General features: G+C 46.9%; 1 protein-coding gene across 1 annotated transcript in view; it reads right to left on the bottom strand.

Annotated features, from left to right (window-relative positions):
- The window catches only part of EIF4G3 (eukaryotic translation initiation factor 4 gamma, 3), a gene marked incomplete at its 3' end in the record, with an annotated part of 63,820 nt that extends 51,812 nt beyond the window's left edge, over positions 1 to 12,008 (bottom strand). Inside the window, exons 1-3 of the mRNA XM_010014230.1 lie at positions 11,979 to 12,008; positions 10,548 to 10,661; positions 6,963 to 6,995 (exon numbers count right to left, since the gene is read on the bottom strand). Coding sequence (XP_010012532.1) covers positions 6,963 to 6,995; positions 10,548 to 10,661; positions 11,979 to 12,008 — 177 coding nt within the window. The remainder of the gene's footprint in view (positions 1 to 6,962; positions 6,996 to 10,547; positions 10,662 to 11,978) is intronic.
- Positions 12,009 to 16,115: the final 4,107 nt, after the last annotated feature.

The following is a 16,115-nucleotide window of genomic DNA, read 5'->3' as shown; positions in this document are numbered from 1 at the left end:
CTTTCTTCTTTCACTGCAGATCTGAATAATGATTTCCTAACCTGTTACAGCAGAAGTATCCCAAGAATGGGATGGGAAAAGTCAACAGCCACCATGATTCTGTATTCATGCGGAGTGAAATGGGCTGGAGGTTGAAGTGAGACCTGTCTCTGCTGACAGTAACAGCGTCCACAGGGCAGCACAGAAAAGCTTTACTGCAAGAGATGGGAGTCCTGCATCGCTGTGAGCCCCAGATGTGAGCTCTGCTCCTCACATCCCTGCTGCACCTACGAAACCTGCTTCCAACAACACCAAAACCACTGGGGAGAAACCTAGAGCAACAGAAACTCCTCTTCATGGAGAGCTTTTCATTTCCACCACCGGTGCCTAGAAGATCATGAGATGTTACCTGTTGGGGTAGCACACCAAAGAAACTCCATTTCATGAACACAAGCTGGCTTCTCTCTTGCAACAGAAGGAAGGACAGCACCTCTGTGCACCAGCACGGGTGGTGTGTGGCACAGGCTTGCTCCTCCACCGAGCATCAACCACCCCCAGGGTAGTGCTAAGCTGTTCCACACCAGAAGTAGCACTTCCAATGAGGAAACTCTTGTTCTAAACCCTGCAACGTCTCAGAACTACTCTACACTGCCCACACCATTGCAGAGGTAGCTCCAACTCAGAGATAGAGGAAGAAGGGGGAGAATTTCCAGACACAGCAAGAAGAAAAGCAGATTCATTATTCCAAGCAACAGGAGCACCAGACGCTTTTGGAAGTGCCAACCAGAGATCTCTTACCAAAGCTTGAATCACTTTTAGCTACTCCACTTCCTGCAAGTAAAACTAAACTTCTCAAGAGAATCGGGTACCATCAGAGCACTGCGCATCCCATTTCAGGTGCGTTTTACTGTTCCAGACAGGTATCATCTGGCTGGCAAACTGGTTTCTGCTCTGTCCTTGTTCTTGTCCCTCCCAGGCTCAGCTAGCAATATTCTTCCTTGGAAATGCTTCACTATTCTGACCTTGTTTGCTAAAAAATTGGTTGTGTGAGGTCAAACAGATGTCTGCACAGACAATGTTCCCCGGTAACACTCGATGTACCATAGGAGAACACTGGGAGATTAAAATCAGATCTATTTTGTCTCTCTTTCTTCTAAAAAGTGCAGGATTTCAGAGTGGAGCACACACAGAACACACTCAAGACCTGAATAAGGTACCCTGGGCCACAGCAAGACTTCTGATAGCTTTCATCAACCTTTCCTTGACTACCTCCTTCAAAAATTAAGTCCTGCTATGTCTAATGATGGTCAAACTGGCTACACAGCCATGCAGCAACCAGTGAGGACCTGAGCCATGGTCCTCAGGTCGCAGTCCCATCTCTTTATCTTTCCAGCTCTATCAGGGATGGGTTTCTTGGATCATCTTGGAGTCAGCAATATGGTCTTTAATGTCTCCCTTCCAAGGGTTATTCCCTCAATACACTTACGGAAGAGCACAAGGAAACCCTTCTCAGACATTACTTTTATCGGCTGCGTCAAGCTCATCTCTTTCAGCCTCCTCCCTCATTCAATAAGGTCTCATCACAGAACCCAGACTGGTTTGGGTTGGAAGTGAATTTAAAGCTCATCCAGTCCCAACCCCTGCCACAGGCAGGGACACCTTCCACTAGAGCAGGTTGCTCCAAGCCCCTGTGTCCAACCTGGCCTTGAACACTGCCAGGGATGGGGCAGCCACAGCTTCTCTGGGCATCCTGTGCCAGCGCCTCAGCACCCTCACAGGGAAGAGCTTCTGCCTCAGAGCTCATCTCAGTCTCCCCTCTGGCAGGTTAAAGCCATTCCCCTTGGCCTGTCCCTACAGGCCCTTGTCCAAAGCCCCTCTTCTCCAGGTTTCCTGGAGCTCCTGTACGTATCCACTACTCACCTTCTGCCCACTGCCCTCAGCACTACCCTGCCGTTTACCTCTTAGTCACTCCTTATATCCAAACACTCCAATATCCTTTTATTAACCATCATCTTCTCCTGCTTGATTTTCCTCCCACATGACCTTGTGTCAAAAGTCTGTTGAGGACCCGCCAGACAAGAGGCTGTCATCTAGAAAAATCAATGAGCAAAGAGAGCACAACCTCCTCCTGACACACCACCACAGCAGTTTAATTGATTTTCTCTTCACTCTGCATTTCTAAGCCATTGCTTCCAGTGAAATGTCTGTGGAGCAACTCCCCCTGTGCTCTAAAAGCTGGGAAATAAACTTGTGTGAAGAGCACTGTAAACCAACCTATCCTAAGCTTAGTCCATCTAACACCATGTGTGCAGGCACAGATCAAGGCTGGCATCTGCGATGGGTCCACTGAGCCCTGCAGAAGACAGCAGAGAGAGGGACCAAAGGGAGAGTTCAACAAGTTGTCATCAACGCTGTCAAATGAAATCACACCCTCAAGATCTCTGCTTCAATTAAGCTTCTCCTACCCTGGGACAAGCCTGTGATTAAGTTTTAGTCTTTCATCCCACCAGCTTTCCAGGTGGGATAACCTGGCCTGGGATGTCTGCACAGCTGATATAGCAGCAGCCGTGTCTGCTGCTTACAGATCAACACTGGCACATTATATTTGATCTTTCAAACTTCAACACAGGCACCAGGGCTCAGCTGAGCAGCTGCAGCCTTGAGACATGAAGATCTGGTGTCAGAAGCAGAAGCTGAAGCACAAAGCCTCCCAGGTCCAAGTCTTCCTTCCCCAATGGCCACCAATAACCCAGTGCAGCCCTTTGGGCACAACACAAGACTTTTTCCCCCAACCCCTTCAGGCTTTCCCAGTTTTATTATCTACTAAACGATAAAATTGGGTGGAAAAAAACCCTTTTTGTGTCTGTGGCATTTAGAAGTGGCAGCTCCAGTCCAGGCGCAATGGATGAAGACAGACATGACTGTGGCAGCCGTTTCTACTCTCCTTCTAACTCGAAATACTCCCCAAAGCTACTAAATGGTTGGTCTTGAGTCAGTACAGGGAGTGGATTCCTGACCTCTCCAAATCACAAGGCTCTTTAACAACAGCACACGGCCCAGCCCAGCTTGCTGTTGTATAAGCTGTACCCAGAAGAACTGGAGTAACCCCAAGCTAAAACTGGAACAAACTACACCAGCAACCTCAAACTAAATTAGTCTGCCATACCCAGTAAAGTGATCTCAAATACAATTACAAGTCAGAAAGGGAACTATGACATTTCAGTTTATACTTGTTCTTATTGCTGTTTTTAATTACACTGGCCTCTTCTGAGCATCCATTTTAAAATAAGCCAGATGCTCCTGAAGCACTTCTTAAATTAAGGGTTACTCTACATTCTGGACTTCAGATCAGAAGAAAACTGCTACTTTCAATTGTGTTTCACCAGGATGAGAAGCAACAAAGTGACTAAAGATCTTTACATTGAGAGAAGAAAAACAAGGGATGCTCCATGCACAAAGAGGGAAATGGAGAAACAATCCAGGCATCTGCTACAACTCTGAGTAAACCACAAGCTAACAGTGCATTTAAAAATCACAGAATCCCAGACTGGTTTGGGTTGAAGGGACCTTAAAGCTCATCCAGCTCCAACCCCTGCCACGGGCAAGGACACCTTCCACTAGAGCAGGTTGCTCAAAGCCCCTGTGTCCAACCTGGCCTTGAACACTGCCAGGGATGGGGCAGCCACAGCTTCTCTGGGCACCCTGTGCCAGCGCCTCAGCACCCTCATTGTAAAGGGTTTCTTCCTCACATCCAGCCTGAATCTCCCTCTTTTAGTTAAAACCATCACCCATCATCCTGTGCCCTGCTAAAAAGTCATTGCCCATCTTTCTTGTAGCCCCTTTAGGCACTGGAGCTGCTCTAAGGTGTCCCCTTGAGGAGCCTTCTCTTCTCCAGCTGCCCCAGCCCAGCTCTCTCAGCCTGGCTCCAGAGCAGAGCTGCTCCAGCCCTCGCAGCAGCTCCGGGGCCTCCTCTGGCCTCGCTCCAGCAGCTCCATGTCCCTCTTGTGCTGTTCCCCAGAGCTGGATCAGGGCTGCAGGGGGGGGTCTCCCCAGAGCCCAGCAGAGGGGCAGGATCCCCCCCCTGAGCTGCTGCTCATGGTCCGGGGGGGGAGCCCACCACACGGCCCAGCACACGGGGGGGTTCTGGTCTCCAGCACACACTGAAGCTGGGTCATGGGGAGCTTCTCCTCACCCAGCACCCCCAAGTCCTTTTCCTCAGGCTGCTCCATCCAGTCTCCCCCAGCCTGTGTTTGTGCTGGGGACTGCAGGACCTTGGTGCAGGACCTTGCACTCAGCCTTGCTGAACTCCACGAGGTTCAAACAATGATAAAATACATCCACAGAACACTTTGTTCAGCTCACTTTCTTTGTCCTGCAAAATGGGACTCTGCAGGGGTCTCCCAGACAGCCGTGGCACTGAATCAAGGGTCACTGATACACATTTAATCAGAACCACTGCAGCTATTTACATTTGACTCCAGACACTCTTAGTGTAGCATCCTGAATGTTCTCCTGTTGTCTCTTACACAGAGTTTGATCACACTCTCTACAGCATCAACTGGCCATCACCTAGCAGGGCAGGCAACCCCATCCAGAAGAATATCACTTATAAAGTTAGCAGTCAGCATCAGGTGCTTAAATCACCCTAATTTGAGTCTAATAGTACAGGAAGTATCATTAAAGAACAATCCATTATATGACCTAAAAAGACCCAGAATCAATACGAGGCACATGTTAATACAATCACACTGGGACTGACACAGGAATTATTGCAAACCTCATCTTGTTGCTGCTTTTTAGAAGAGCATGTTATGTTGTTGCAAGAAATATTAATGGCATTATGGTCGATTTACTCATTTAGTACTATTTAGGTTACAAAATCTCAGTCTCAAAGCCTACGTGCTTATGTTACATGTTAAAGCTTCCCATGGGAGAATAATTATCCCTGTTGGTCTCGAGCATCCTCCAAGTCTTGGGTTCAGGGTGTAGCAGGTCCGTGGCAAAAGTTTCTCTCTCCATCCCCAACCCACACCACGGGCAGAGAGCTTTGGATTGGAAGAAATAAACAGCTCTTCTCCAGCCCAGGTTTCTCTGGGCCTGCCCTGAGCCAGCACATGACAGCTAAAGCTGGGAATAAAGCCTGGAATGTTTTGCTGATGGTGACAGCTTCTTTCAGATAATTACAAGCAGACTTCAAATGTAACAGCCTGCAACACAGTTAAATATGTAGTGATAAAAGTGGGAAAACACTTGGTAATGACAAGTTTTAACCTGCAGGCAGGGTCATAAATGGGTTCAGAAGAAAGTCTGAAATCAAGTTGCAATAGACTGGTGGTAGAGGCACACCAGTAAAGCCACCAGTTGCTGGAACAGTCTCCTCCAAGGCTGTGCTGCCTCCAGCCCCGTGGTCCAAAATCTGCTGGCAGTGAGCTCAGTGATTTCGGTGAGAATATTAAATGCCTCACACTGAATCTATCATCTGCCTTAGTAACAGCCTAGGAAAGAACACACCAGCTCCTGGAGTGTTCCAGGAGTTGGTGTGTTGGAACTCCTGATGCGTTCTCAGTGTCACACAGGATAAACACAGACCTGGAGCTAAGGTCAAGAACAAAAGTATCTAAACAAGATTCTAATTCTGGCATGCCCAGTCTCCTGCAAACATTCCACCACCACCACTGCTGTCACTGCAATCCCTTCCATGCACAAACATAATTGCTGCCTCTCTCTCACATGACATTTGCCTGAGAGCAAACAAGTGCAAATGCCTCATTCTACTCTTTAAGCCTTTTTGTTGTCCTGCTCTGGAAGGCTGCCTGCCTCCACGCTGCTCTCTGAGGTGGAAGGACCAAAGATAATCAACTCTTTTGGGTGTCTGTGCCCACCAAACACACTTACGTGCTCTCCTGAGACAGCACTTTCCCAAAGGTGCTCATCTCTACAGGATTAAACTGCTCAGACTAACAGGAGTGAAGTGAGAACAAAATAATCCTCATGGAACAAACCTTCCGTGACTTAAGCCCCAGTCCCAACATCAGCGGAGTTTTATTTCCCTATTAAATTGGTGGGAACAACCTGTTCCTTCCAAGAGAAGAAGCAGTGACATGGAAACAACCAGACCTGGGAGAGCTTCCCTGCACCTCTCCTCCTCTCCTCCACCCATCAACACCACCTCCGTCTCCTCAAAAGCTACAAGCTGCAGCAACTCCAGTACCAGGGGAAAAGGGTTTTGCAAAGATGAATGTAGGAGTTGACAGAAAACAGAACTTTGGACACCTTGAGCAGGACAGAAGGGACTTGTGCACTGCCCTGATGGTGAAGAGTCCTCTGGGCACCTCTGCCACCCTACCTCACTGCCCATGAGTTTCATGAGCTATTCCCCATTTTCATTCTTCTTAATTAAGTTGTTCCTTTAAAAGTCCAAGTCATGCAATGGGAACACTACAAGGATTCCTAAATGTTGGCTTTCACAGGGTAAGTAAAACCAGCATTAAGCAACTTAATGATAACAGATCACCAGGCTCATTGCACAAGAAAGCTATGGATTGGGAAGTCCTGAAAAGCAGGATTTTCTCTGGGATGTGAACTCCCAAGTTCTGGTTGACATCCTCAGCGCAGGCAACCTAATCACCAACTAGTTTGAAGTAGCTGACAAGGTTTCTAGACTTCTTGACTTCTAGACTGTCTTGACTTGACCAAGGCAACCGAATCTCACCAGTACCTGGACAAGATCTCTCCAGGTTCTCCTTTCCTATGGCAACAGCATTAAGTGGGGTGGTTAATGAGTGCAGTGACACCAACTGAGAATTAGAAGTGTTACTCAGCGTTGCAGGCAGCTCGTTAGCAGGGTTATGCGTGTGCTAGTATCTACTAGGGGTCGGTTGCCGAAGCGAGCCTTTGCTCCAGGTTAGTGGGTGAACCTCCTCCAACCACCCTCCTCCCCCAGCAATTAGTTTAGGATGATAACGAAGGGGCAGGTACTGTACCTGGTGATGGGCAGGTCGAGGCCCCGCTGCAAACTGAGGAAAGGCGGGAGAAACAAACACAAAAGGAAAGGCACAAAGAGTCAGAAACACCACAACGAAACCAAAATGTCACACTCTATGCAAAAATAAACCCACAAGAAAAAAAAATAACAACCACCATGAAACAGTCAAAAGCTTTGCTGCAGGACAGGGACAGACAGGGACTGAGATACAACGAGTAGCCGGGGGAGCACGCTGCTCGAGATGGGAGATTAACAGCACAAGCTGCTGGTTGTTGGAAAGGTGCTCAGGGTATAAACAAAGGCAATCCTTATCCTGCCTGGGAAACAAAATAAAACCAAACCCCAACTTAAAACAAGCAGCAGTGGAGATTTTTTAACTGTTCAAAGGTGGAGGTAAATGGTTAAAGCAGCTGGACTCAGAGCTGTTCCAAACGTTTGGTGGGAGTGGAGGATGGAGACTCATGGCTGGAGAGGAGTTAAGAGCCAGGTAGGCACAGCTATAGTGTCCTGCCAGGCATGGGTGTTCCCTGCAAGGCAAAGATGCAAACACACAGTGCCATTTGTTTCCAGCCTTTTGCTTTTAACCTCACAATCTAACCCTCCTTAATGAGTTGGATTTGTCACCCCCATCTGAAAGTGAAGACAGGTTAACCCGTGGTATCCCTGGGGAGCTGAAGGCATCAGTGGGTAGAGAGCTTGGATGAAGAACACGAGGTCCTGGTGCCCAGCCCTGAGCTCACTAAACCATTTCCCACTTGCTTGGGTTACCCATGAAAGAAAGGAATCAGGATTTCACATGCTTGGTAAACATTAAAAGCATTTCCCAGTAAGTAACTGAGTGTTAGAAATAAAAATGAATGCAAGGAATGGAAAATACAAAGAAAGATGACAAGGGATGCTCTTGGAGAAGCTGAGATAGGTATTTAAACCTCTCATTCTCAGTGTAATGAACAGAGCTCCACGATGAGAGCAGAGAAATCTACTGATAATAGCTCCAGTGATTAAATGGAGCAAACGAAACAAGATCCCACAGTGGCTTTTTACCCACCACAGCCTCTACCCGTCTCTAGTTGTGATGGTTTAGTAACTTAATGCACACACTGAGGCACAAGGTACAGTCCACCTCTGCTAATTCCTACTACATGGACTCTGTATGCTTTACTCTATGCCTGAGAAGACAGATCAAAGCTGGTTACTAATTACTGGTTGTCTTAATAGGAGGGTTTTTCAGTAAGACAAAGTAGCTCCCTTGCAGCCCTACCTCCAGCTATTTTAATGCCACCAAACATGAAAAGCAAAGCGTAATTATTCAGTGGTCCAGCTGATTTTCTCCTTTGTAACCATTTTAATTGCCTACATTTAAGATTTCCAAGAACTAGTCTGGTAACATTGGTGTTTATATATTCCTTCTGCCTTCACCTCATGGTGACACTTGGGTACAAAGTCATAAAAACCTTCACAAATAGAGTTTCTACAGACATACTCTATATGTGTGTCTATGTAAGAGTTTATAAGGAATGACCTGCACTGATTCACCAAACAGAGTCTTCCCACCCTTGAAAACTACCCCTAAGCCTTACATTAAAGAAAAAAAGCAAAGCAACATCATCTTGTAAGACTGAAGAGCAGAAGGTTCTATTTTAATGGCAATCACGGGACAGAAGCGCTCAGTGACCTCCTGAGGCTCAGGGTGTGAAGGATGGTGGCTCTGCCCATCAGTCCTACAGCAGTGAAAAACAGGCACCTGGATGAGGAATGCACTGCAAGTTCCTTATTTTCCTTAAGGAGTAACTCCTCAAGCCCAGTTCCAATGGCTTGTGTTTGAGAAAAGGGCTAAAGCTCACCACGGGTGGGTGACATGTGCTGCTCCGCAGGGCTACACACTCCATGGTACACACCAATGAGAAAAATGAGTCAAAAAGAGATTGATGGGGTGCAAAAACCTCGTGTTGCTTCATTTCAGGGTCAAAGTACCTCTCTTATCACTGTTCCACAGAAAAGATTTGTTCCCACTGTGTTTAAAACAAGAGCTGCAAGCTTGTACCTTAAGAAGCCAAAATATATTCCATAGTGAAAAGTAAGATGTGTTACAAGGGTTAAAAAAATAAAGAAATAAAAACATACTTCAAAGTTAGTGAAAAATACCCTCATCTATTTTGAACTGGTCACCACTGGCTCTTGATTCACTTTTAATTTTGATTTTTTAAAATCATTCAGGTTGATCAGATTTATTCCTATTTGCAGCTGTAAGCAAAAGAACAAACTGTAGTCCCTGCTGGCTTGGATCAGCACAGGCACTTTGGGTTGGTTTATTCCTCTGGCCGATGAAGATAGTAGGTAGAAAGGAAAACCTGATGAAACCCGGGTGCAGCATCTCTGCCACCCCACTCATCCTGGTGCTGCTCTTGCTCCATGGACAGCAGGGCACGTCCTCTACCTGCTGCTGCTTGAGCCTCCCTGACAATAACTACCTCTGGATCGCTCCAGCACCCTCCTGATTACAGGGGTTCTTTGGCAGATGTCCTAGAATTGGGCCAGTTCCTGTTAAAATCACCTGAGGCTCGGGGCTGTCATGGGCAAGAGCTAATGGATCATGCTCAGTAGTGCTGAGCAACTCCCAGTCCATATTCCTTCCTCCCAACTGGAGCTGTGAGATTCTCGCTATCGGAGTGATGCTACGGTGCTAATGGGGAGAAAACATGCAGCCAGTTGGATTGCAAAGGCAGCTGTCCTGGAAGGAGCAGAAAAGCCTCAACTCTGCAATTGCCAATGGCCCTTGGATGCAGAAACAGGATGGAGGAAGCTCCAGCTGCTTGAGGAAGCAGGGTTAGGATTAACCTCAGCTGTGTACCCAGACCAGCCGCACCAGCTGCGTGCTGGATGGGACCATGCTATGGCTGCCCAGGGATGACGAAGACCCCCTGCCACCTTCCTCATGCCCTCCTTACCCTCCCCTCACCACCAAAACCAGATGGTTAAAAAATGAATTAAAAAATAAGCATTAAAAACCAAAAGAAAGTCAAGCCCAGAACGAAATGCAGGAGTAGCTCAGGACAGGGCTAGTCTTGCATTTGTTTTGGGGTGGGGAGGTGGAATGAGATGTTACGGGAGCAGCTTTTAGTAATGGGGGTGGAAATGGTCACTAGCAGAGCAGGTGGCAAAGTCTGCACACAGGAGAGTTAAAAAAATAACAGAAAAATGGCTGAGAGCTGCAGATAAGTTCTTCCTCCTCAGTAACAGGGACAAAACCCTACAATTTGACCCATTTTCCAGCCAAATTCCCTGCAGATGTTACCTGCTGAGCAGCAAACCCAGAGTGAGCCTGGTCTCTGCCCTACCCCTGGTCAGACCCTCCCAGCTGCAATCCAGCTTTGGAGCTGGCGTCACCACTTGACCTGCCAGGAACTGCCAGGGCAGCTCATGCTTTTAGCAAAGCAGCAAAACCAGTGCAATGCTGTAGATCAGCCAACAAAACCCAAGATGGGATAAAAAAAAACTTAATAAAGAAAGAAAGGATGAAATCAAAACAGTGCCATCGGCACAACCGCCTGCAAGAAGGAGTACAGTTTGTTATATTGCTTACAATGCAGTATTTTATCCAGCCTCTTCCAGCCAGGGACCTGTAAACCGGACTCTGTTCCAAAACCTTCCTCCTCTTCCAGTTGTCTGTGCAATGTATTGGCACTGCTCTGCTGGGCTGTCAAAAAAACTGGTTTAGAGATGCAGCTCTTCAGTCAGGTTTTTGCTCCAGTTCTAACCATATCAACTTAGCTGTGCTTTTCAACAATTAAAGATGATTATACTTACTGAGGAAAGAGGGGGGTTACCATCAGTATCCTGCATTACTGATCAGAAGGGGGGGCTAAGGACAAAGTTGCAGCTGTCCACATCATCAAACTGGTGTTAATTGTTCATCAACACAGAGGTTAATGGGCCTCAGAACTCACCCTCCTGCAAATCCCCTGGAGGTGGAACCTCCAGAGCTGGGGCAAGTGCATCGGTGTGGCTGCACACAGGGAGGAAGCTTACCCTCTGTGTGTGTGTGTGTGTGTATATACCTGGACAAACAGAAGACTTCTGTCTTGGAGCCTTCAGCTGCCACACTGCAGCAGCATTCGTCTCACTTAAAAAGAGAAGTGCTGGGAATGGTGCAGTGGTTTTATAGGTAACCTGGAAGCCTGATGATGCAGATGTGGCTTTGCAAGAGGCACAGGGATTGCTGCTCCCTTGGCTGAGGCTTGAGGTGTGTGATGGCAAACTACTGTGCCTCCAGAAGCTGGGCTGAGATCTGCTGCCCTAGGAGGGTCTCCTAACATTGTGTGGACCTGTGCTATGAGCAGAGATTCCTCCAAAGGAGCCTGGTCCTACAGTAGCAGAGCAGTATTCCAGTGCACACACAGAGAAAGGAAAAATAAAAGATGATGGAGGACAATCAAACCTGAAGTTGGATGAAAAAGGGGGCTCACCATAAAAAGATCTGGGTACCCAGAAGCTCTATGTTAAATGTGTGAGCACCTCGAGGTGCTAGGTTAGAACTGATCCAGTGGCACTGAGTTGGAAGCAAGGCCCAGAGGCCACTGGAGACTGAGTGCTGCTGCAGAGAATTGCTTTCGTTTCCTGAGCTTTGGTCTATCACTTTATGAAATACTTCCTTAAAGGGGGAAAAAAAGGGAAAAAAAAAAGAAGAAAGGAGAAAGATTCTGGTAATGAATCTAAACTCTAAAAGGAAGTGAACCTGAAAGCAACTATGCTAAAAATAAATGGTGTTATTTGCACGGAGATGAGAATCCCTCCATTGCTTCTCTTCTGATAAACCACTTGAAAAGGAAAACGATCCTACCAGGAAAGTGTCTGAAAGATTCAGTCAACATTTGCCATTTGGAACGTGCTTCCAGTTCAGTAGAACACATTTTCCAGAGAACTGGCCCAGTGCTACAGACATACACAGACACACAGAGACACACAGAGACCAGGAAGAAAGAACGTAGGGTGGCGTAAAGGCGAGCTCCCTTACCGGCGAGCGGGTCTGAGGCTGCGTGTTCATTGTCTGAGGGGCTTGAGGGTACACCAGTGTGGTTGGAGCTGCATTCTGTCCTGAGGGGTAGGGAGCCTGCCAGGGAACAAGAAAAGTAAATACCAAATGAGTGTATCAAGTGATTCATCCCAAAGCACAGAACTGAACACGTTATCAGATGGACTGCTGATCAACATGGAGTTAAAGGTGACACAGGTGATTGTGGTGGAGAAAACCTCCCCCATCACGGGGACAACCAATGTGCCAACACTGCCCAAAGCTCCCCAAGAAAACACTGCATTGCTGAAACCCCCTGTGTCTGGACCTCCGGCCACATGCTTCCCAAAAGCCTCCTCTGAACCTGCTTCCCAGGAAAGCTGGAACCGTGGATATTGCCGATAAATCCTCCGGAACAAGACAAACAGTGAGGAACAAGCTCCAACACATTTAACACACCCCCGTGCTGCTTGAAAGTGTTTGCAACACAATGAAAGGGCCCCAAATCGTTACAGATGTGAGGCAGAGCATGGGCTGTGCAAATTTTTCCTCATTTCAATGGGCTATAACAATTTATACCACCAGATGCTCTCCCCCATGTTATGTGCCCAAAGTAACAATAAACTGGAGCTGTGCAGTTATGGGGATTGCATATTTTAACAAGACATTTGGAAGTAACTCCACAGAGTTCTCCTTATTCTCTTCTAAAAAACAGCGTAACTTACCTTTTTTAAACTGTTAATAGTTTGTTATTGTAATGGCATAAAACCAGCCACCAGCCTACAACAGCCTCCACTTTAAAGAGGAATCAGCCCAACTCTACGTGCTGCCCCGTAACTCCTGCATGACTCCTTTCCAAACGACTTTTCCAGCCCCTCAGCTCTTCCCCCTTCACTGTCCATCCCTCATGGTGCCAGCTCTGGATATTGGCAACCACATAATAATGGTAACCACAATCCCTGTTAACCTCCTGGCTACGCACCATCAGATTTACCTGATGAATAAAGGAGCTTATCAGGTCTTGGGTCTCCTCTGGGAGGAGGTCTTTGGGCTCATTGTATAGATTATGCTGAAAAACATTGCAATACTCCTCTGTACACTGAATTAGGATTTATTCACACCACAAGCCCTGCTGAAGAATCCCTTATCATCTTTGAATTTCATGGTCCTTGCATTAACATTCAAAAGCAGGTCTAAGGAATAAAGAGAGCCGTTTCAGTCCGTAATGTGGTATTGAGAGAACAGGTTCCACTGCACCAGCCCTCAGGCACATTTCCGGGTATCTTTGATTTGAACTGTGCTAGATTTGATTTGAATAATTAAGTTTTTAAACAATAAAACTAAGTTGGAGGTGGTAGGCTAAACCTGCTTGTATTAAAGGAAGAAAAAAGAAACTCATAAACCCTTAGCTCGCAAGAGAGATGATCCAGCATAAAGCCTGAAGCCATTTTAGGCAAATTGCTCAAGGAGTGGTGTAGAAACAACACAAAACGTGCTGTTTCTAGAAAGATACTCAGTCCTGGAGCCTGCAAAACTTTCAAGTCTGAATTAGCAAACTGCGCCAAGTACAGTCAGGCATGTCCTGGCTTTCAAGGGAGAGTCAAGCAGTCCTCACCAGACAAAGGATGTATGGTTTTAAGAAAAAGAAAGCAATTTAAGAAGAGTTTTTCTTACCAAATTAAGTGGGCATAAGAGCGTGCCACCGGGTAAAGCACGAATATCCTTCTCACCTCCCAGGCTGAGTCCTACAGCAGAGTCACAGACCTCACCCACAGCTCAGCCTCTTCAGCTCTTTCAGCATGAGCACTTGTAGGATGGTTTTGGAGCAAGAATATGTCTTATTTTGGAAGAGCATCCCTGGCACTGTTCAAGGCCAGGTTGGACACAGGGGCTTGGAGCAACCTGCTCTAGTGGAAGGTGTCCCTGCCCGTGGCAGGGATTGGAGCTGGAGGAGCTTTAAGGTCCCTTCCAACACAAACCACTCTGTGAGTCTATGATACAAGTCTATACATCTGAAAGACATCCACCACCAAATGCCCCAGCACACACTGACCAGTGTCCTGTGCCCTGCAGAGTGTCCAGGAGACAGCTGGGGTCTCTGTGCTGTTCTATTGTTTCTTCTTTCTCAACCTAAACATAAAATCCCTGCTTAACCTCCTGCTGATCACAGTGTAATACAAGGTAAATGAAAATACAGTTCAGAAACAATCCAGCCAATGAATTTTCCAGTCTCAGGAAAAAAAAAACAAACCAAACCAAACCGTGGCAGAGGGGATGAGGGGACTGAGCATAACCCAAAACTAGACCCGTCCCAAACACCAACTGGTGCAGTATCTCCTATTCCTACTTTGGAACCACGCTCAAACTGAGCATTAAAAAGCAAAACTTCCTCCCGAGCACACAGACACCAGAGGACAGAGTTCCTACGGCACAAGCTAACTCAGTGGGATGTTTGGCTATGTCCTACCTGATCTTCACACTGCTTTTTGAGTTAAAGAGATGATAAAAACGTCTGTCTCTGAGTGTTATCCCCAGATCTTTGCTGTGATTTAGGACCCCAAAGCACACTTGGTAAAATATTCAGCTGACAAATGTTGTTCTGTACTAGTTTATATCAATACAGTAGCAACGACTCTGGTACAAGAGCAATTCAATGCTTTAATCAGCTCTTGTGATGGAAGCAGTGATCTCTGGCAGGAGCAGGGCAGGTTTTCCAGTGCCCTCTCTCTCCAGGAGCTCATTTAGTCTAACCCGCTGCAGCCAGCACTTTCCTACCTTCTTACCACGGGCAAAACCTCTAATTCATGTTAACAACTAATTTGCAAGAAGTCTTCTAATTTTTGGAGATGTCAGATGCAGCATCAAATATTTTCCCCTTTTATTTGACAAGTGTGATTCTGCTCGAGCTGTTGGTGTCAGTGCTGTGTAATAAACAGCATGTACCATATCTCACAGCAGCGATGACACCACAGCGAGGAGCGATCGCAGCACCGAGGAGTAATCGAGCACTAACAAGATGTGGGGAACTTGTACCTTTCCATCCATAGCCTAGAGAAGTTGTCCTGCACTTGGAGTATCTTGCTGCTGACCTTCTGCACCTGGGATCTCTGCCTAACTTGAGATTAAGGCTTCTCTCCTTGAAGGATCAGCAGCTTTGTCTGTCACCACGCACCTTGCAAAGGGGCCTGATGCTGCTCCTTGTATCCTACCTGACAGCAGTAAGTATGCAAGGTGTAAATGGACATTCGGATGTTAATGGACCAGTTGACCACCAACTCCCTGTGGATGTTAATGGACCAGTTGACCACCAGCTCCCTGCGCCTCCAGCTCCAGAGAATAGACCTCATCCCAAAGAGTTTGAGCTGCTGCTCCCAGAGCATCTCAGCAAAGAGAGAAGAAAGTATCCACTGTTCTCCCCCTTCTCCAGGCTCAAGGAAACATGTTTTATTCAGGCTTAACTTGCACGCATCAGTGCAAAGCCTAAGTCACTTCCATGCTACCCCCAAAGTCCTCACCCACCTCCAAAATAGCCCCTCTCCAGGTTTCTTGTAGTCCCTTTAGGCACTGGAGCTGCTCTTAGGTCTCACTGGAGCCTTCTCTTCTTTTATTCACCCAAGCAAAATGGAATTGGAAAGAAAAGAAGTGCAGCTATCACGAAGCCTGAAGAACGATGAGTTTTAGCAGAAAGTCTGTAAGGCAGGCATTTCAAACACAGTGCCAAAGCCAGGCACCTCGCTGCTAACAGATGTCATTTCTGACACCCAGAGGGCTGAGAGGCACATGAAAGACGACGCAATTGAGTGTTAAATTTGCTTCAGAATTCAAACCCTTTCAGAGTAAGTACAGCATTAAGTTATAAATAAAGAAAAAAGCATGTGAAGGCTTAAAGAGAATCAGAGAACCGTTTGGGTTGGAAAAGACCTTCATGATCATCGAGCTCAACTGTTAACCCAGCACTGCCAAGGCCACCACTAACCCATGTCTCCAAGCATCATATCCACAAACGTCTGCTAAATCCCTCCAGGGACAGTAAGTCCACCACTGCCTGGGCAGCCTGTTCCAGTGCTTGACAACAAATTGTTCCTCAGCTCCACCTAAACCTGCCCTGGAGCAGCTTGAGGCCATTTCCTCTTGTCCCAT

The sequence above is a fragment of the Nestor notabilis genome, unplaced genomic scaffold (genome assembly GCF_000696875.1).
Source record: "Nestor notabilis isolate BGI_N333 unplaced genomic scaffold, ASM69687v1 scaffold3875, whole genome shotgun sequence".
NCBI classification, from domain to species: domain Eukaryota; kingdom Metazoa; phylum Chordata; class Aves; order Psittaciformes; family Psittacidae; genus Nestor; species Nestor notabilis.
Note: the sequence above shows the minus strand (reverse complement) of the source record. Positions and strands in the feature narration are given on the sequence as shown.